Genomic DNA, 14,305 nt, shown 5'->3' on the forward strand with positions numbered 1-14,305 from the left:
TTGTTTCCCGGTTAGAGGCGGACGAGTCGCTGAAGGAGCAAATCAAAATGGCGAGCCAAGAGGAGTCTGTCAGGGAGTTCGTCGCTGTTACTGATGTGGATGAGGAGAGAGCCCGGTTTTTCCTGGAGTCAGCAGGATGGAATTTGCAGGTAAGTGTTTTATTTTTTCCCCACTAAACAGTGGGGAACTGTAAGGCGGGAAGTCAACAGAAAACAGCGTTGACTGGATAGGTGTAAGGGGAATAGCTTCCCGGCTAACGTTAGCCTGTGTTACAGGTAATTTGTGCAAGTCACCCTTTGACAATAGCCTGGCCGCTTTCTGTCACCAAACAATAAAACCAATGCACAATTAGTAAGCAAACACAGTCATGTTTACTTAATTGTCCATTCCTGAAGTGTCACCACTAAGCATGTTGCCATTACGTGTGGGCTAAAGCTACTCTGACGTTTGTCCATTGAGCCATGCTAGCTAGCGTTAGCATGAACCGATGTGACGTTAGATTAATGTCAGTCAACCTGGTAAAGATAAGTTAGCTTCTGACGCTGCTGTGTCAGCTGTCCCGTTGAAAGTCATGTTTGTGGGTAGGAGAACGGCTGTAAACACACTCAATTCATGACGTCAAATAACTTTACATATAGAAAACGACACTGAATTACTATTATGATCCAGTGTTCTCAATCGATTAGCGCTTCAACTGTGGAATATAGCATTTTACACATGAGAGAACTAGACAAAATACATATTAACTTTGATTGTCTTGTGTGAATAGGGATTTCACACGTTATGACACAGCAAATGAAGGAGTTAAGTTATCTAGCTATGACTGAAATGTTCTCTAAATGGTTATCAGTAAAACAAGTCATTCATGGTAATTTTATTCAAGGAGCTCTGTAATCTGTAAATTATACAGCACCCTCTGTTTTATGACTTCCGCTTCGAATAAGGAAAAATCCCCAAACAAAGCCCATTAGGGGAAATGCTTCAAGAAGAGCAACTGAGGGACCCCTCTCTAAATATGATGTGTAACATTGTAAAAGGACCCTGATGACAAATTGTACATAAAATACATTTCTTTTGACCTACATTTTTCTTCTTCCCAGCTCGCACTCGCCAGTTTCTTTGAGGATGGAGCTGATGAAGACATAGTGACGCTTCCTCAGCCTGAGATAGGCTCCTCGGTGTCTCGGTCTGCGGGGCCAAGGTGACTTATTGACACATCACGTTCCAAGAACATTTATTGGCACACTCATAAGCTTCAATGCAATGTCCATTATTGACCATTACTCTAAAACTGTATTTATCATCAGCGCTCAGCCCAGAGTTACCTCCTTCAGAGATATGATGCATGACGCAGAGGAGGAGAGTGATGAGGAGGAAGGTCAAAGGTAAGTGGGATTTCCCGTTTGGTCTATCTTTAGCAATGTATCACTCACTTTTAGAATAATCAATCATAATGGTGTATTTTTCTTCAATGATTGAATTAGGCACCTTACGGTAGATATTTGACTGCTTTAGGTTAGATTTAATATATTAATCCCCATTTAGGAAATTATTTTGCCACAGCAGCATGTAAACAAATTATTGTACCTGAATTTAAATAGAAAATAAACATTAACATTAGATAGAAGAAAATATATGCAAACAGTAAATACATACAAATCAACAATGAGAGATGATTTTCTACAAAGTATCTCTATGAGATAGACAATATAAATATACATCATAAGTTAGTATACACTTTTTAATAGACCAACCTACTACCAATAGAATGTAAACTTAGGATAGTATTTACAGCATACTTTACACAAGGATGCAAAGTAATTGCAATTTTATTTATTTAAATTGAAATGCAATGACCTTTTTCTCAAGAAACGTACAGATTAGAGTTGGATAAATTATAGAAAATGGATCAAGGGATTCAGAGGGACTAAAGTAGACTCAAAGACACATTTAAGTCAAAAGTATTTGTCCTTTATAGTAGCCGTTAGAGTTATTTGTCTTTATCTTCATTGGTTGTGACTAGGGATGCACGATATTGGTTTTTTGAAACCGATACCGATAATTTCCTGCTTCTCAAGACCGATACCGATAATAAAAAAAAAAATTACACCACTAATTATTTTAACGCAATTAACGCATGTGTATTTTTTTACCTTGGCCGCCCCGTAGTTTCAGAGCGCATCGAGTTTAAAATACCATCTACAAGCTGATGCTGACAGCCCCGCTCCTGCCGCCCGCTTGTGGCAGACCACACTTCCACGCTCACCGGCAGGCACCGACTGGCCACCTGGAGGACCGGGAGGGTGTGTGTATGTGTGGCCCGAGCGAGCGAGAGAGAGACCTTACGTGCATTGTTGTTGTTAGCATCTGGTGCTAGCTAGCTGCGCTAACGGATATAAGGAGCTGTTAAATGAAAACAGAGGAGCGACATTTCGCCACAACTGCGCCGAGCACTTGACTTGATGCAGGAAGCCAGACAGCGGGACATTATACGAAAAGTCAGCACACTCAGCAACATGATTGCAGCGTCCAGGCAGCTCCGGTTCGAGCATATGCCTTGAGTTGCACATAGCTCCAACGCGCGCACAGACACACACACACACACACACTTTGTATTGTATTATTGTCTTCGTACGCTTTTAACTCACCATCGTAGCGATGGCGATGTTTCAGGTGACTGATCAGGTTCGAAGTATTAGGGAGCGCTGGATTTGTGAAGAACTCCCCTCTTCCTAAACCACTAATACCACAGTACTGGCAAAACGGGAGGAGCCGAGTGAGAAACAAGCGCTCCTCATCCCAATCCACCCACACCGCAGTATTTTTTTCTTTTTTTTACCCAAAAAATATATTTTATATTATCGGGACTATTAATACTGGTATCGGGTTTATCGGGATGACGTCATAATTCCTAATATCGGACCGATAATTATCGTGCATCCCTAGTTGTGACAATTGTTCACGTCTGTATACATGTCTGTCTGTCTCAGCAGCTTGCCCTCAGTGTTTGGCTGGCAGAAAGTCAAACATAGCAGGGTGTTTCCCGAATGCACCAATCTATTTCTGGTCTCCCATCATTCTCTGTGAGCCGGTCATCTGTGCTTTTCTGCTGCATCGACAGAATCTGCTGTCGGGGCACTGCAGTGAACTGATTGTTTAAAAAGAACGATTGTTTGCTAATGCCCTTTTTTTTACATTACACCAACTACTAGCAAGCTTAACTTAAGAGAAATAAATGTGTTAACTAAAGTAAATTCTAATACAAAATGTACTATGTTTCAGGCTTTAATCAGATTTTCAATATATTATTATCGCAAAACAACAACTATAAAGGTGTCTGTAGAGAGTTTGAATAATTCAGATTCACATTCAACTTTATTGTCATTACATAGTCATGTACTCGTGACGAAATGTAAGTTTAGGCATCTGACCAGAAGTGCAAAATAGCAGTGCAGGAGTCTACATAATGAGAATAATTATACATGGGATTTTTATAAATAGGCTATAAACAGATGAATATATACAGTGTAAACGGCATTGACAATAATAATGTTATCAGTCAAAGGATCTTTATTGTGCGTTTTGTCTCTTGTTTTTGGCAAGTGTGATTTAGACAAAGCAAAGCGAACAGATGGTTCGGTGGTGGATTATTTCTATCTTGCATCCTATTGATATAACAGTGTTTATCCACTCACAGGGTTAATGCAGAGTACTTATCATAGGGCTCAATAAACTGCTGACAGAATTCTTGAAAAAACAGTCAGTGTTGTTCATTGTGGTTAAATGTGTTAGCCCTGTCAATTTGAACAATTCTCAATCCACAATATTTGGAAAAGTGTTCACACTACACATGGTGTGTTACCTGGAAAGCTGGCTCAAATCCAAAAATGTGCTTGTGTTTTTCCTTTGAAGAATATACTGTATTTCAGAAATCTTGGTAACTGTACTTAAAAAGTGTTCTCTGGGTATTTAGCGTTGATGCATGGTGTATTAGGTTTGTAAGATAAGAGCCTGAGCATTCCAGGGCTTTGCTCAAGCTGGGTTCATGGTCAACACAGAGGGCCGATTGCTGGTAGAGCTGCTCTATTTGGGTAAAAAATACTAATTGCAACTGTTTTGCCTGATATTGAAATTGCGAATTACTTTACATGTACATGTCACTTGTTAGATGCTTTTATCCAAAGCAATTTACATACTCAATACTGTGGGCAATCCCCACAGGAGCAATTTTGGCAAGTGTCTTGCCCAGAGATACAACGACATGCTGACTGCAGTGGGGTTTGAACCTGTGCTCCCCTGATCCGAACACCAGTGCGCTAGTCCACTGCGCCACACGCCTCCATTCACTGGAGTCGAATCACTGCTTAACGTACATACAAACGATATTCGCTTAAGTCTGTAGAATATGATTTGTAGTCCAGGAAGTGTTTGCGGCACCAATATCCTGGCATCAGAATAATGGTTATATATAATTTCCATGTAGTAAATATATAGCCTCTTTTTGTGCAGCCACAATTGTTTGTATATTTGACTTGTCAACTTTATCTTTCTTATTCTCTCTGTTAATTACGCTCTCCACAGTAAATATCCCCATTTCCTGTTAGCTTCGTAATGTGAGATTGTGGGAAGGTTGGCCTTGTTTCGTATTACACCAGGGGTCTCCAACACGTCGATCGCGAGCTACCGGTAGCTCGCGGGCAGCTTTTCAGTAGCTCGCCGCTCGATTCTCGATTATAGCGTAGTAACGTTGCTCCTTTTATTTTAGAATTGTTTCTGTCACACAAATATAAAATTGGTCGGTGACGCAGCGATCAAGGAGCAGACGTGACAGCGGCACAGCGACACCACACACGGAGCAGTCTGCTTTATCCAGCAGCACCAGAACCAACAGCAGAATGACCCGCTCTGAATCAGTCCGCGTCGCTGCGGCTCAGAGACACACAGGGAGGGATTTGAGTTTTTGAAAAACACTCGTTATCGTCATGTCAGGTTTTTGGTGGATTTAATCAAGTCTTGGATTGCAGAGTATGAATGTCCTCTTGCTATTTTCAGTTGATAAAAACGTGTGTAATGTTTGTGAAGGCAGGAGGAAAGCTTCCGCGATCACCGTCTCCTCCAAACCCCGCCCCCTCCTGAAAATAATGGCTGATAGTGACCTGATAGAAACTTTATTATTCACTTAATCACTGATTGATATAATGAAGCTAACTTAATCTCATACATTCATGGGATTCATGCAACAGTAAGACAGAGAATGTAAGTGTGCACCCACATGCACTATTTTTGTTTTTATAATGCTGTTGTAAATACTCCTGTTGTCTGCTGTGTTCAGACTTCATGTGTGTGAGCCTCATTCAAGACATTCAGTGTCCTTTCTTTAACAGAAGACCGTTGCTAGAAGCAGAAGTATTAGTTTTTTGTTTTTGAGGATGGAACAATTTCACACACACAGATATAGGGAGGCTAGACCTATAATTGATTAATTATGGTTTATAATTTCATGTCAACATGAAGAAGAAGAAAAGATGGCTGCACTGTTCAGTGTCGATCCTGTGGAGATGGAGTTGGAGGTTATAAATCTCCAAAATCATGTTCAGCTTAAGTCTCAGCAAAACTCACAACATTTCTGGAGCCTTGTAGACTCAGACAACTATAAGAACATTCACCAAGCAGCACTGAACCTGTCTGCTTTATGTGGTTCTGTTCTAGAGACCTTTGTGAAGCAGCCTTTTTCTGGCATGAATGAAATCTAAATACAGAACAAGACTGACTGATGAACATAAATGACTCCATTAGAGTGAACCTAAGTGGGTCCAGCATACACCTCTATGGTGGACTCCATGCAGCGCCAGTTATCTCACTAACTGTAAAAAATAGTGAATGTACTTATTTTACACACGTGCCATAAGATGCTTGCAATGTGGTGATTAAGGCGATGTATTTACTATGTGGGCCATACTAAGACGTGAAAACATTGTAATTTGCTCTTGGACATTTATGTGAATGTTCAGTGAAGTACTTACTATGTTGTCCATATTAATATGTTAGAAATTGTCGTTTTCTTGGACCTTGATGTGAAGTTAAGATTTTAGATAAGCTTTAGGTATTGATTTCACACAAAAGTAGCTTAATTCAACTGATGAGTGCTATGTGAATAAATGTAAGCGATGCAAGTAGCTCTTGGCCACTTTCATTTTTTCAAAGTAGCTCTCAGGTGGAGAAAAGTTGGAGACCCCTGTATTACACCTTGCTGTGTTTAGTTTATTCAATGTGCTAGAGTGGTGTCGCAGTGAGCAGACGGTTAAAGTGGAGTTGGTTTGCTAATACAGAAAAGGAGAAGGTTACTTAGACATTTTTCAATCTTTTTATTGATTTATTCCTTATCAATCTATACCATAATCAAAAAATTGTTTTACAAAATATTAGCAATACACGCTGACCAATAACGGTTCTTACGGTTTCAACATTGTGTCTCCATAACCCCAATGTATAGTTCAGTTTTTAAGGGGGGCACATGTCAGCCCGTGTAATACATGGCATGAAGCTAATAATCCTTTAAATGATAGCTGGAAAAATACAATCCAGAGCACATCTGTTGCATAGTAACTGTTCACAGTGATTGCAATTCATGCACTAGAATAACATAAGTAATCATAGACCCTGAGCTAATTGTAAGCTGTTGGAATGCAAAAACAAGAGCAAGGGAGACTTGAATACAATGCTGCTTTCCACAGTGAGATTGTGAGCCATCTCAATTGTATTCACTAATACAATAAGTTATATTTGTACAGCACTTTTCATGCAGCTAAAAGTGCTGTAACAAGGCACACATCACAATAAGAGTTTTTCATCAGGCCAGACATTACAACCTTGTAGTTAGGGGTGTAACGGTATTCGTATTCGCCCCGTACCGTCACGGTTCGGCACATGCAGTCACACGACGAATACGCCTTTTTTTTTTACGAGTGGGGAAAAAAGTCTGTCATTCAGGGCAGTATCCATTACACTATATATAATCCAGGGGGCGGTATTGCGCCTAAAAGCTGTTAAACAACAAATGAAGAACTAGAAGAAACACAACAACAAAACAAACAAAATACAAGAAGAAGAAAAGTTAGTATGGTGAGTTCAGATAACACACAGGAGCTAGAACCCACCTGCTTCTTTTAAATCAGCTGTGTGGGAACATTTCGGGTTCCCTGTGGACCACAATAACGATGAAGTGTGCGAGTGGTGGATCCGACGAGGACGGTGTGTCGGCGTTGCTCTACAGCGGTGCGGTATGCTAATGGAAACACGCCAAACATGCTAAATCATATCAGAAGGCATCACCCAGATTTGTTGTTCAACAGCTGATCCCCGCTGTTTTTAAGAAGCCAATAGACATGAGAGCCGAGAGACCAAAAATAAATAACGGAAGCTTTTGGCATAATGTTTTTCAACGACTTTGCGCTCTTGAAACACTTTCTTATTATTTATGATGTAAGACATTCTTTTTAGTTTTACAGCTTGATGAAACCTTTTAGTTTGACATCAGCCATGATAGATAATATGGCCACCTGAGTGTGTGTGGTTTGTTTTTAACTGTTTAATACAGTTAATTATTCAAAATGTCAGAGTTCCTTATTTTTAAACTGAAACTTGCACTACTGTTCAAAAATAAATAACAACAAACCTGGAATTATGCATTTGGGACTTTTTTTGCTTTTTCTTGTTGTACCGAACCGTGACCCCCAAACCGAGGTACGAACCGAACCGTGACTTCTGTGAACCGTTACACCCCTACTTGTAGTACATATGCAGCATAACAACATGATTTAACAGTTTAAGAGACACGGTATGGTAATACAAAATTAAACACAATGAAATCATAGTGATCTCCCTCAGTAAAATACAGGAAGACAAAACCAATACGTACGATAAAACATTTAAATAAATAAAATAAAAACCCAAATAAGATAATAATAAAAACTAAAATGATGAATAATAAAGGTGAAATTATTAAAAGACCAACTTAAAAGGGAATGTCGCTAATAAAATGGTAAAATAAATCATATTAAAAACATATAAAATAAGTAAAATAATATATTTTTTAAGTGGGGTGTCACCATACAAAGCTAATTAAAAAATATGTGTCTTTAGCTGTCGTTTAAAAATGTCCACTGAGTTGGCCTCTGATATTTCCTAGACATTAAACACACCATCTATCATCTCTCAAAATAAATATCTTACCTGAGACTTTGAGACCCTCACACGGGGGGATATTCATAGTACTTTCTAATTCCTGACTCCTTTTTTCTCACCCTGCCAGGTTTTTTGCTGGGGGGTCGGAGCGCAGTGGGCAACAGATCGTAGGGCCTCCCAAGAAGAAGAGCTCCAATGAAGTGGTGGAGGATTTATTCAAGGGGGCCAGAGAACACGGGGCTGTGCCACTGGACCGGCCTGGGAGGGGGCCAGGAGAGACCAGCAAAGCCAAGGTACGGGGGAACTCTTGAGAACAACGCCATTGTCCTTTTCCCCCTCTACATCTGTACAACATTTTTTATCGCTCAAACAGATGGGTCAGCAGTTCCATCCTCTTCTTGTTTGTAATTCTTCTTGTGCTTGATTAATCAGTGTTTATCTCCTCCTCTGCTCTTAGGCCTTTATCGGTGGGGGCTACAGGCTGGGTGCAGCTCCTGAGGAGGAATCAGCCTACGTGTCCGGAGAGAGGCGTGGCCCTAGAAGCCAGCAAGATGTGAGTTTGTCTAAAGTCTTGCTTTGTGTCTGCCATTTTTGGTACTATTCAAGGCACAGCACAAGGGCTTATGCCATCACCCTTCTCTGACTAATAGAACAATGGCCAAGCATAAAAAAACATAATTCAACAAGAAAGTGTATTTAATGTCTATATTAAATCTGCACAAAATGTATTCAAATTGTTATTTTTACACAAACTTCATTTAGTTGCTGTGATTACTTTTGTATCAGATGTTCTGCACTGCGTTTGTTATGCAGTCAGGACATTTAGGAAATGCTTCCGGCAGTGGCTCAGTCAGTAGTGGACTGCTACTCGGAGAGGTCCCAGTTCACCTCCTGAGCCCTGCCGTGGTGCCCTTGAGCAAGGCACCGGACATCCCCCTCCCCCCCACTCCCATTGCTCCCCGGGCGCTCTACAACAGCTGCCCACTGCTCCTAGTGCTAGGATGGGTCCAAATGTCACTGTGTGCTCTGCATGTGTGACCATTAACGAGGGGTTTCATCCCTCCCATTCTATCTATCTATCTAAGATAAACAAAGTGTAGGAGCTAAGATGATTATTTTGTATAATTACATATTTCTATAATTATCATTAGTAGGGATCGACCGATGTGGCTTTTTCAAGACCGATACCGATTATTAGTAATCAAGGAGACCGATAACCGATATTTGGAACCGATATACATTTACAAAAATACATACAAAATACACTATTTCGGTTCTGCTTAACGGTTCCTAAACGCGGTAGACCCTGTATTCCACCGGGTCCGTCTGCGCCGCGGTGACATACATAGCGGACTGGCCATCTGTGTGTTCTGGAGAACCACAGAGCGGCCGGCTCGGTTCGCTGACTGCCGGCACCGCCCTTAGTTTTTTAAACAGCATCATGTAAGCTGCGCTGACAGGCGACAGAGGTCCACAGTTGCCCCGCAGCGAGGCTCCCCCGCCCTCCCGTAGACAGTTCACGAGCTCAGTCACTTCATAACACCAAAGATGGATCGTGGTAAACGCTCTGAAGTGAGGCTCCACTACACTAAGAAATAAAAAGACAAGGCACAGAGCTATGCCTGCTAACAGCTTGCCACAGGCATATCTCAGTTAAAATAAAGCACAGCTATTGTGCAATACATTTGTATTGCATGTATATTTTTTTATTTGTAAAAATGTCAGTTAAAGCTTAAAAGAATAAAGATATTTTTGTTATCTAAACGTTTGACCTCTTGCTTTTACAATTTTGGAATGGAAACGGGGAATCGATAAGAACCGGAATCGATAAGCAGAATCAGAATCGAGAAATTTAAAACGATACCCATCCCGAGTTATGAGGATTGACCGTTTGCTCCTGTTTTAGTTATTGTTAGTTTTTATTAACGTTGTTAAACTATAACTTCAGTACGGACTCTAACTTGAAGCCGTCAAAGTGATGAGCCTAACTTGGCCTCTAACCACTATCCAATAGGCGTGTGTTGCTGCTACACAAAGAGTATGACAGATTGTATAGAAACATGTGATGGTCCACTAGCTTCATAATGTCCAGTCATATGACTATAGGTTTTTTAGTGGTCAGCCCTGAGCACATTTCAGTACACGCTAATTAAATGTGGTCATATTGAGGGAAAGTAAATCCATTTATGCCTCGATATGCAGCATAATTTTAAGGTTGTAGGCTACATTAAGCCTTAACTGCTGTGGTTCCACATGTACAGGACATACACAGCTGTTGCTGTTTCATTTAAGTACTGCAAGTACAGTACACACAAAAAACAAAATTAAATAAAGTCATCAGAGAAGTTCAAATTGTTCAGTTTCTGCTAAGACTAGTCGTAGGGGAATAACATCTATACTGATGTATGATCTGCCCCATCCTCTGTCTGTTGTTAGGTACACGTGGTGCTGAAGCTGTGGAAGACAGGCTTCAGTCTGGATAACGGCGATCTCAGAAACTACAGCGATCCTGGAAATTCCAACTTCCTCGAGGCCATCAGAAGAGGGTGAGAACAGTCACTACTAGAAACATCGTCAGCTCACACACACTTGACTCTAATGCTCCTATGTGAATATGTATATGTCTGTATGTTGACCGGTTGTCCCTCTGCAGGGAGATTCCCCTGGAGCTGAGGCAGCGGTCCCGGGGGGGCCAGGTCAACCTGGACATGGAGGACCACAGAGACGAGGACTTCTCCAAACCCAAGGTGGCCTTCAAGGCCTTTGGCGGCGAAGGACAGAAGCTGGGAACGTGAGACTGATGAGCTGTCTTGTTTATTAGTTGAACATGCTTTCCGTATTGTTTTCCAAACAAAAAGCAGCATCTAAATCAAGTCTGGAAAACTAGTTTTACCCGCTCTGTGTGAATATGAATCATCTTTATTTCTGCCCTTATGTCTGGGCTCATTCCAGTGAAATGACTGCTTTCCAACTGGTCCTGTGGCACTGTTTGAGCACATTAAAATACAGTTGTCCCTTCTCTTAAAGTCAAGTTAGTGGATTTTAACAGCACTTAAATAACCCAAATAAAGAAATCTACGATTGTAAATTCGACATAGTTGCTATTCAGCTATCACATTTGTAGTGTAGGGAATGTCTTGGGTATTTTGTGATGGTCTGCTGCCGCATCATGTTATGCATCTTTAAACTAATAATGGGATTTTCAAAAATGGATTTTCAAAAATGTTTTTTTTTTTTACTTGTCTTTATTGAAAAAGTTGTTTTGTACATGTAGCTAACACTGTTCGTGCTGTTGGATAAAGTAGCAACAAGTAAGAAAACATGTATTCAGTGTCCAGTCCAGAATTTAATCATGTTAAACTTGGTGCTAAGGGCAGCAGAGCTGTTCATACTTTTAAAAGTGAACTCAAGACCCTCCCAATTGCTTCTGACCGAATTGTATTTAATTCTTATTTAATTTGTTATATGTATGTATACTGGCAAAAATGATGGCAAAATGCTGACTAATTCCCGTTTTTTAGGAAGCTAATTCTATCAAATATTAAGATGCAAATATTTGTATAAAAATGCCTCGGCTAACTTTCCCCTCCCCCTCCTCCTCCCACAGTGCCACCCCAGAGCTGGTTAACTCCCCCACCTCCTCGCAGCAGGACCAGTTAGCTAACGAGGCTCAGGCCAGCGCCACCGTCAGCCTGGACTCCTCCCAGCCCGTCACCAATATCCAGATCAGACTGCATGACGGAGGCCGGCTGGTGCAGAGGTTCAACCACACCCACAGGTGATGACACCACACCCTCATGAGCTCTTCTCTTCTGAAAGATGGCACGCACACATCATCAATTAAGACAGCATTCTTGTCAGTGGTCCTCTATTGCTGACAGTTTTCTTTAACGTTAAATTGTAAACAAACCACACGTGACTTCTTATGCTGTAGCAGAGTGTTCTAACCGACAGACGGGCATGATTGATGTGACCCCATGGATAAGCATTGTGATTGATCGTGTTTACCTGGAAGTCAACAAGGTGAATATCGTCAATTACCGATGAACAGACGGTGAATCTGTGCTTCCATCTTTTAGATTGAGTATGACATTTTCTCATTCAGTTAACCCCATGTCATTGCCCCAAAAACAATGATAAAGCAGTGAAAAATATATTTAGAAAAAAAGCTGTTTTGTTATCAAACGACTCGGTTAACTAATTGTATTCAGATTTGTCAATTTTGACATTCAGTTACCTGCTAATTGTCGATAGCAGACCGTTGCCAAGGACGCTCTGGTTAAGGGACTATGTGCAGTCATATCATTCCGCATAACTCTGGTCAATATAACGTTAGCTGTGGCCCAGAAATGTTAGAGAACACAGAACTTTGTATTCATGATGGCTAAACTGTCCCCAGTAAAGAAAAGGAAAACAAGAGATGGAAAGGGTTTAATACTCAGAGAGCTTGATGACAGACACATCTGCAGCAGAAGAAGAGTGACAGGAAATAAACACTGACACCGTATGCGCTCTGCCAGTGTTTAAAGACTGGTTAATGGAAAAGAAAATTTGAACAGACTTGGACAGTTACAGAGAACCTCGCTCAGTGCCATGTTCGTTGTGGCCACAGTTCAAGCCGTTGATACGCAGAAGAATGGACTATTTTGTCTCGGTGGAAGCAATAGATTTTTAAATCGATAATTTCAAAATCTATACCGTTAGAGCGAATTCTGCTGTAGTGAATGGCTTGCTGCACCTTATCCCTTACTCACCGCAACATCAGTAACCCCCCCCGTGTTGTTGCTCCTTCAGGGTATCGGATCTGCGGCAGTTTCTGGTGGGGTCCCGGCCCCTCATGGCCGCCAGTGAATTCGTCCTGATGACCACCTTCCCCAACAAGGAGCTGTCGGATGAGAGCCTGACGCTGGAGCAGGCCAACCTCCTGAACGCCGTCATCGTGCAGAGGCTAACCTGAGGGGGAGAGTAAGAGCATCCACCCTCCACACTCCCTCCCCGGGGGGTGTGGCTGAGTTACCTGCTTCTGAGGGAGGGGGAAACATGGACTTATGTATGGACTTCTCATTTCTGAATTTTTGTTTTTCTAAAGTGAAACTCCCACTCTCAACCTCCTCCCCCCCTTCTGCGGTGACAGGGGCACTTTAAATCTTCCACTTTGGAACAGATAAATTAAGAGCTGTAAGATACGCCTACACATGCTGTAGGATGTTCTGATGGGGGGGGGTGTACTGACAGTGTACTGACAGTGGTAGATGGTTGAACCCAAACACAGCTTCCTGCACAGATGTTCACTAAACTTCTTTTTCCTTTGCCCTGCTCCCCATTTCCCCTCCCCTATTAACCTGAATTTGGCCCTTCAGCGCAGTTTACTATCAGGAGCTGGGGCCTCACCCCACCCTAACCACATAAGGAGTATTAGTGTTATTACAGTAATGTGGTTTTGTACAAGTTTCCACTTCCCTCCACATGAGAGAAGTGTAATAATGATAAAACACTGAAGAGAGATTTTCTTTGACCTATACCAGTAGCCTTACACTCATTCACCTGCAGAACCACAACCGTCCCTCTGATCAAATTTAAGATTATTTTTTTAAACTGCCCCCCTCTTTTTTCCTTTTTAATTCCTTTACAGACTGTCCCAGTTAGATGGTGGCATTTTGATACGGTGTAACATGAAGATCTGTTGCGCCTGGCTTTATGTTCAAACCAATGGTCGAGCTGAAGAACATTTAGATTGTAAACACTGGTTTGTAGAAGTTGAATTCCTATGACACTGACATCTTCTATGCATCCTGGGGCAACACCGAAATATGTTTGGACCTCTGGTGAAATAAATCCATTTTATGGTTGATGTATGAAGAATTATTGTCTTGTGTTTTTCTTATAGGTGTGGAAATAATTGTATTCTAGTGACAATATCAACTTTTTGGGTTTATAAATGTGATAGTGTAGTTCTGTCTAATGTTTCGGGGCCAGTATATCAGTCAGAACCTTTATCATTATTCAATCAAGCAACTACCCTCATAATCAGTTCCTTTTAAGCAGCAACATTTCAGAAATATCTTCTTTTTTTTATGTGTACTGTCAAGAGTTATAATAGTGAAGGTGGATACACTCAGGA

General features: G+C 41.2%; 1 protein-coding gene across 1 annotated transcript; it reads left to right on the forward strand.

Moving 5' to 3' along the window:
* On the forward strand, window positions 1–14,046 carry nsfl1c (NSFL1 (p97) cofactor (p47)). Its single transcript, XM_034087077.2, has 9 exons — window positions 1–149; window positions 1,101–1,201; window positions 1,308–1,385; window positions 8,312–8,477; window positions 8,642–8,737; window positions 10,621–10,730; window positions 10,838–10,975; window positions 11,792–11,962; window positions 12,979–14,046. The coding sequence occupies exons 1-9, from the start codon at window positions 48–50 to the stop codon at window positions 13,139–13,141; spliced, it is 1,125 nt and encodes a 374-aa protein (XP_033942968.1). The 5' UTR covers window positions 1–47; the 3' UTR covers window positions 13,142–14,046.
* The last annotated feature ends 259 nt before the right edge of the window (window positions 14,047–14,305 follow it).

Source organism: Pseudochaenichthys georgianus, chromosome 7 (genome assembly GCF_902827115.2).
Source record: "Pseudochaenichthys georgianus chromosome 7, fPseGeo1.2, whole genome shotgun sequence".
NCBI classification, from domain to species: Eukaryota; Metazoa; Chordata; class Actinopteri; order Perciformes; family Channichthyidae; genus Pseudochaenichthys; species Pseudochaenichthys georgianus.

Bases quoted from the DNA above. Each gene is read 5' to 3' on its own strand.
- nsfl1c (XM_034087077.2), top strand. From the start codon at position 48: ATGGCGAGCCAAGAGGAGTCTGTCAGGGAGTTCGTCGCTGTTACTGAT. The intron at 8,478-8,641 runs GTACGGGGGAAC...CTCTGCTCTTAG, and splicing joins GAGAGACCAGCAAAGCCAAG to GCCTTTATCGGTGGGGGCTA. The intron at 11,963-12,978 runs GTGATGACACCA...TTGCTCCTTCAG, and splicing joins AGGTTCAACCACACCCACAG to GGTATCGGATCTGCGGCAGT.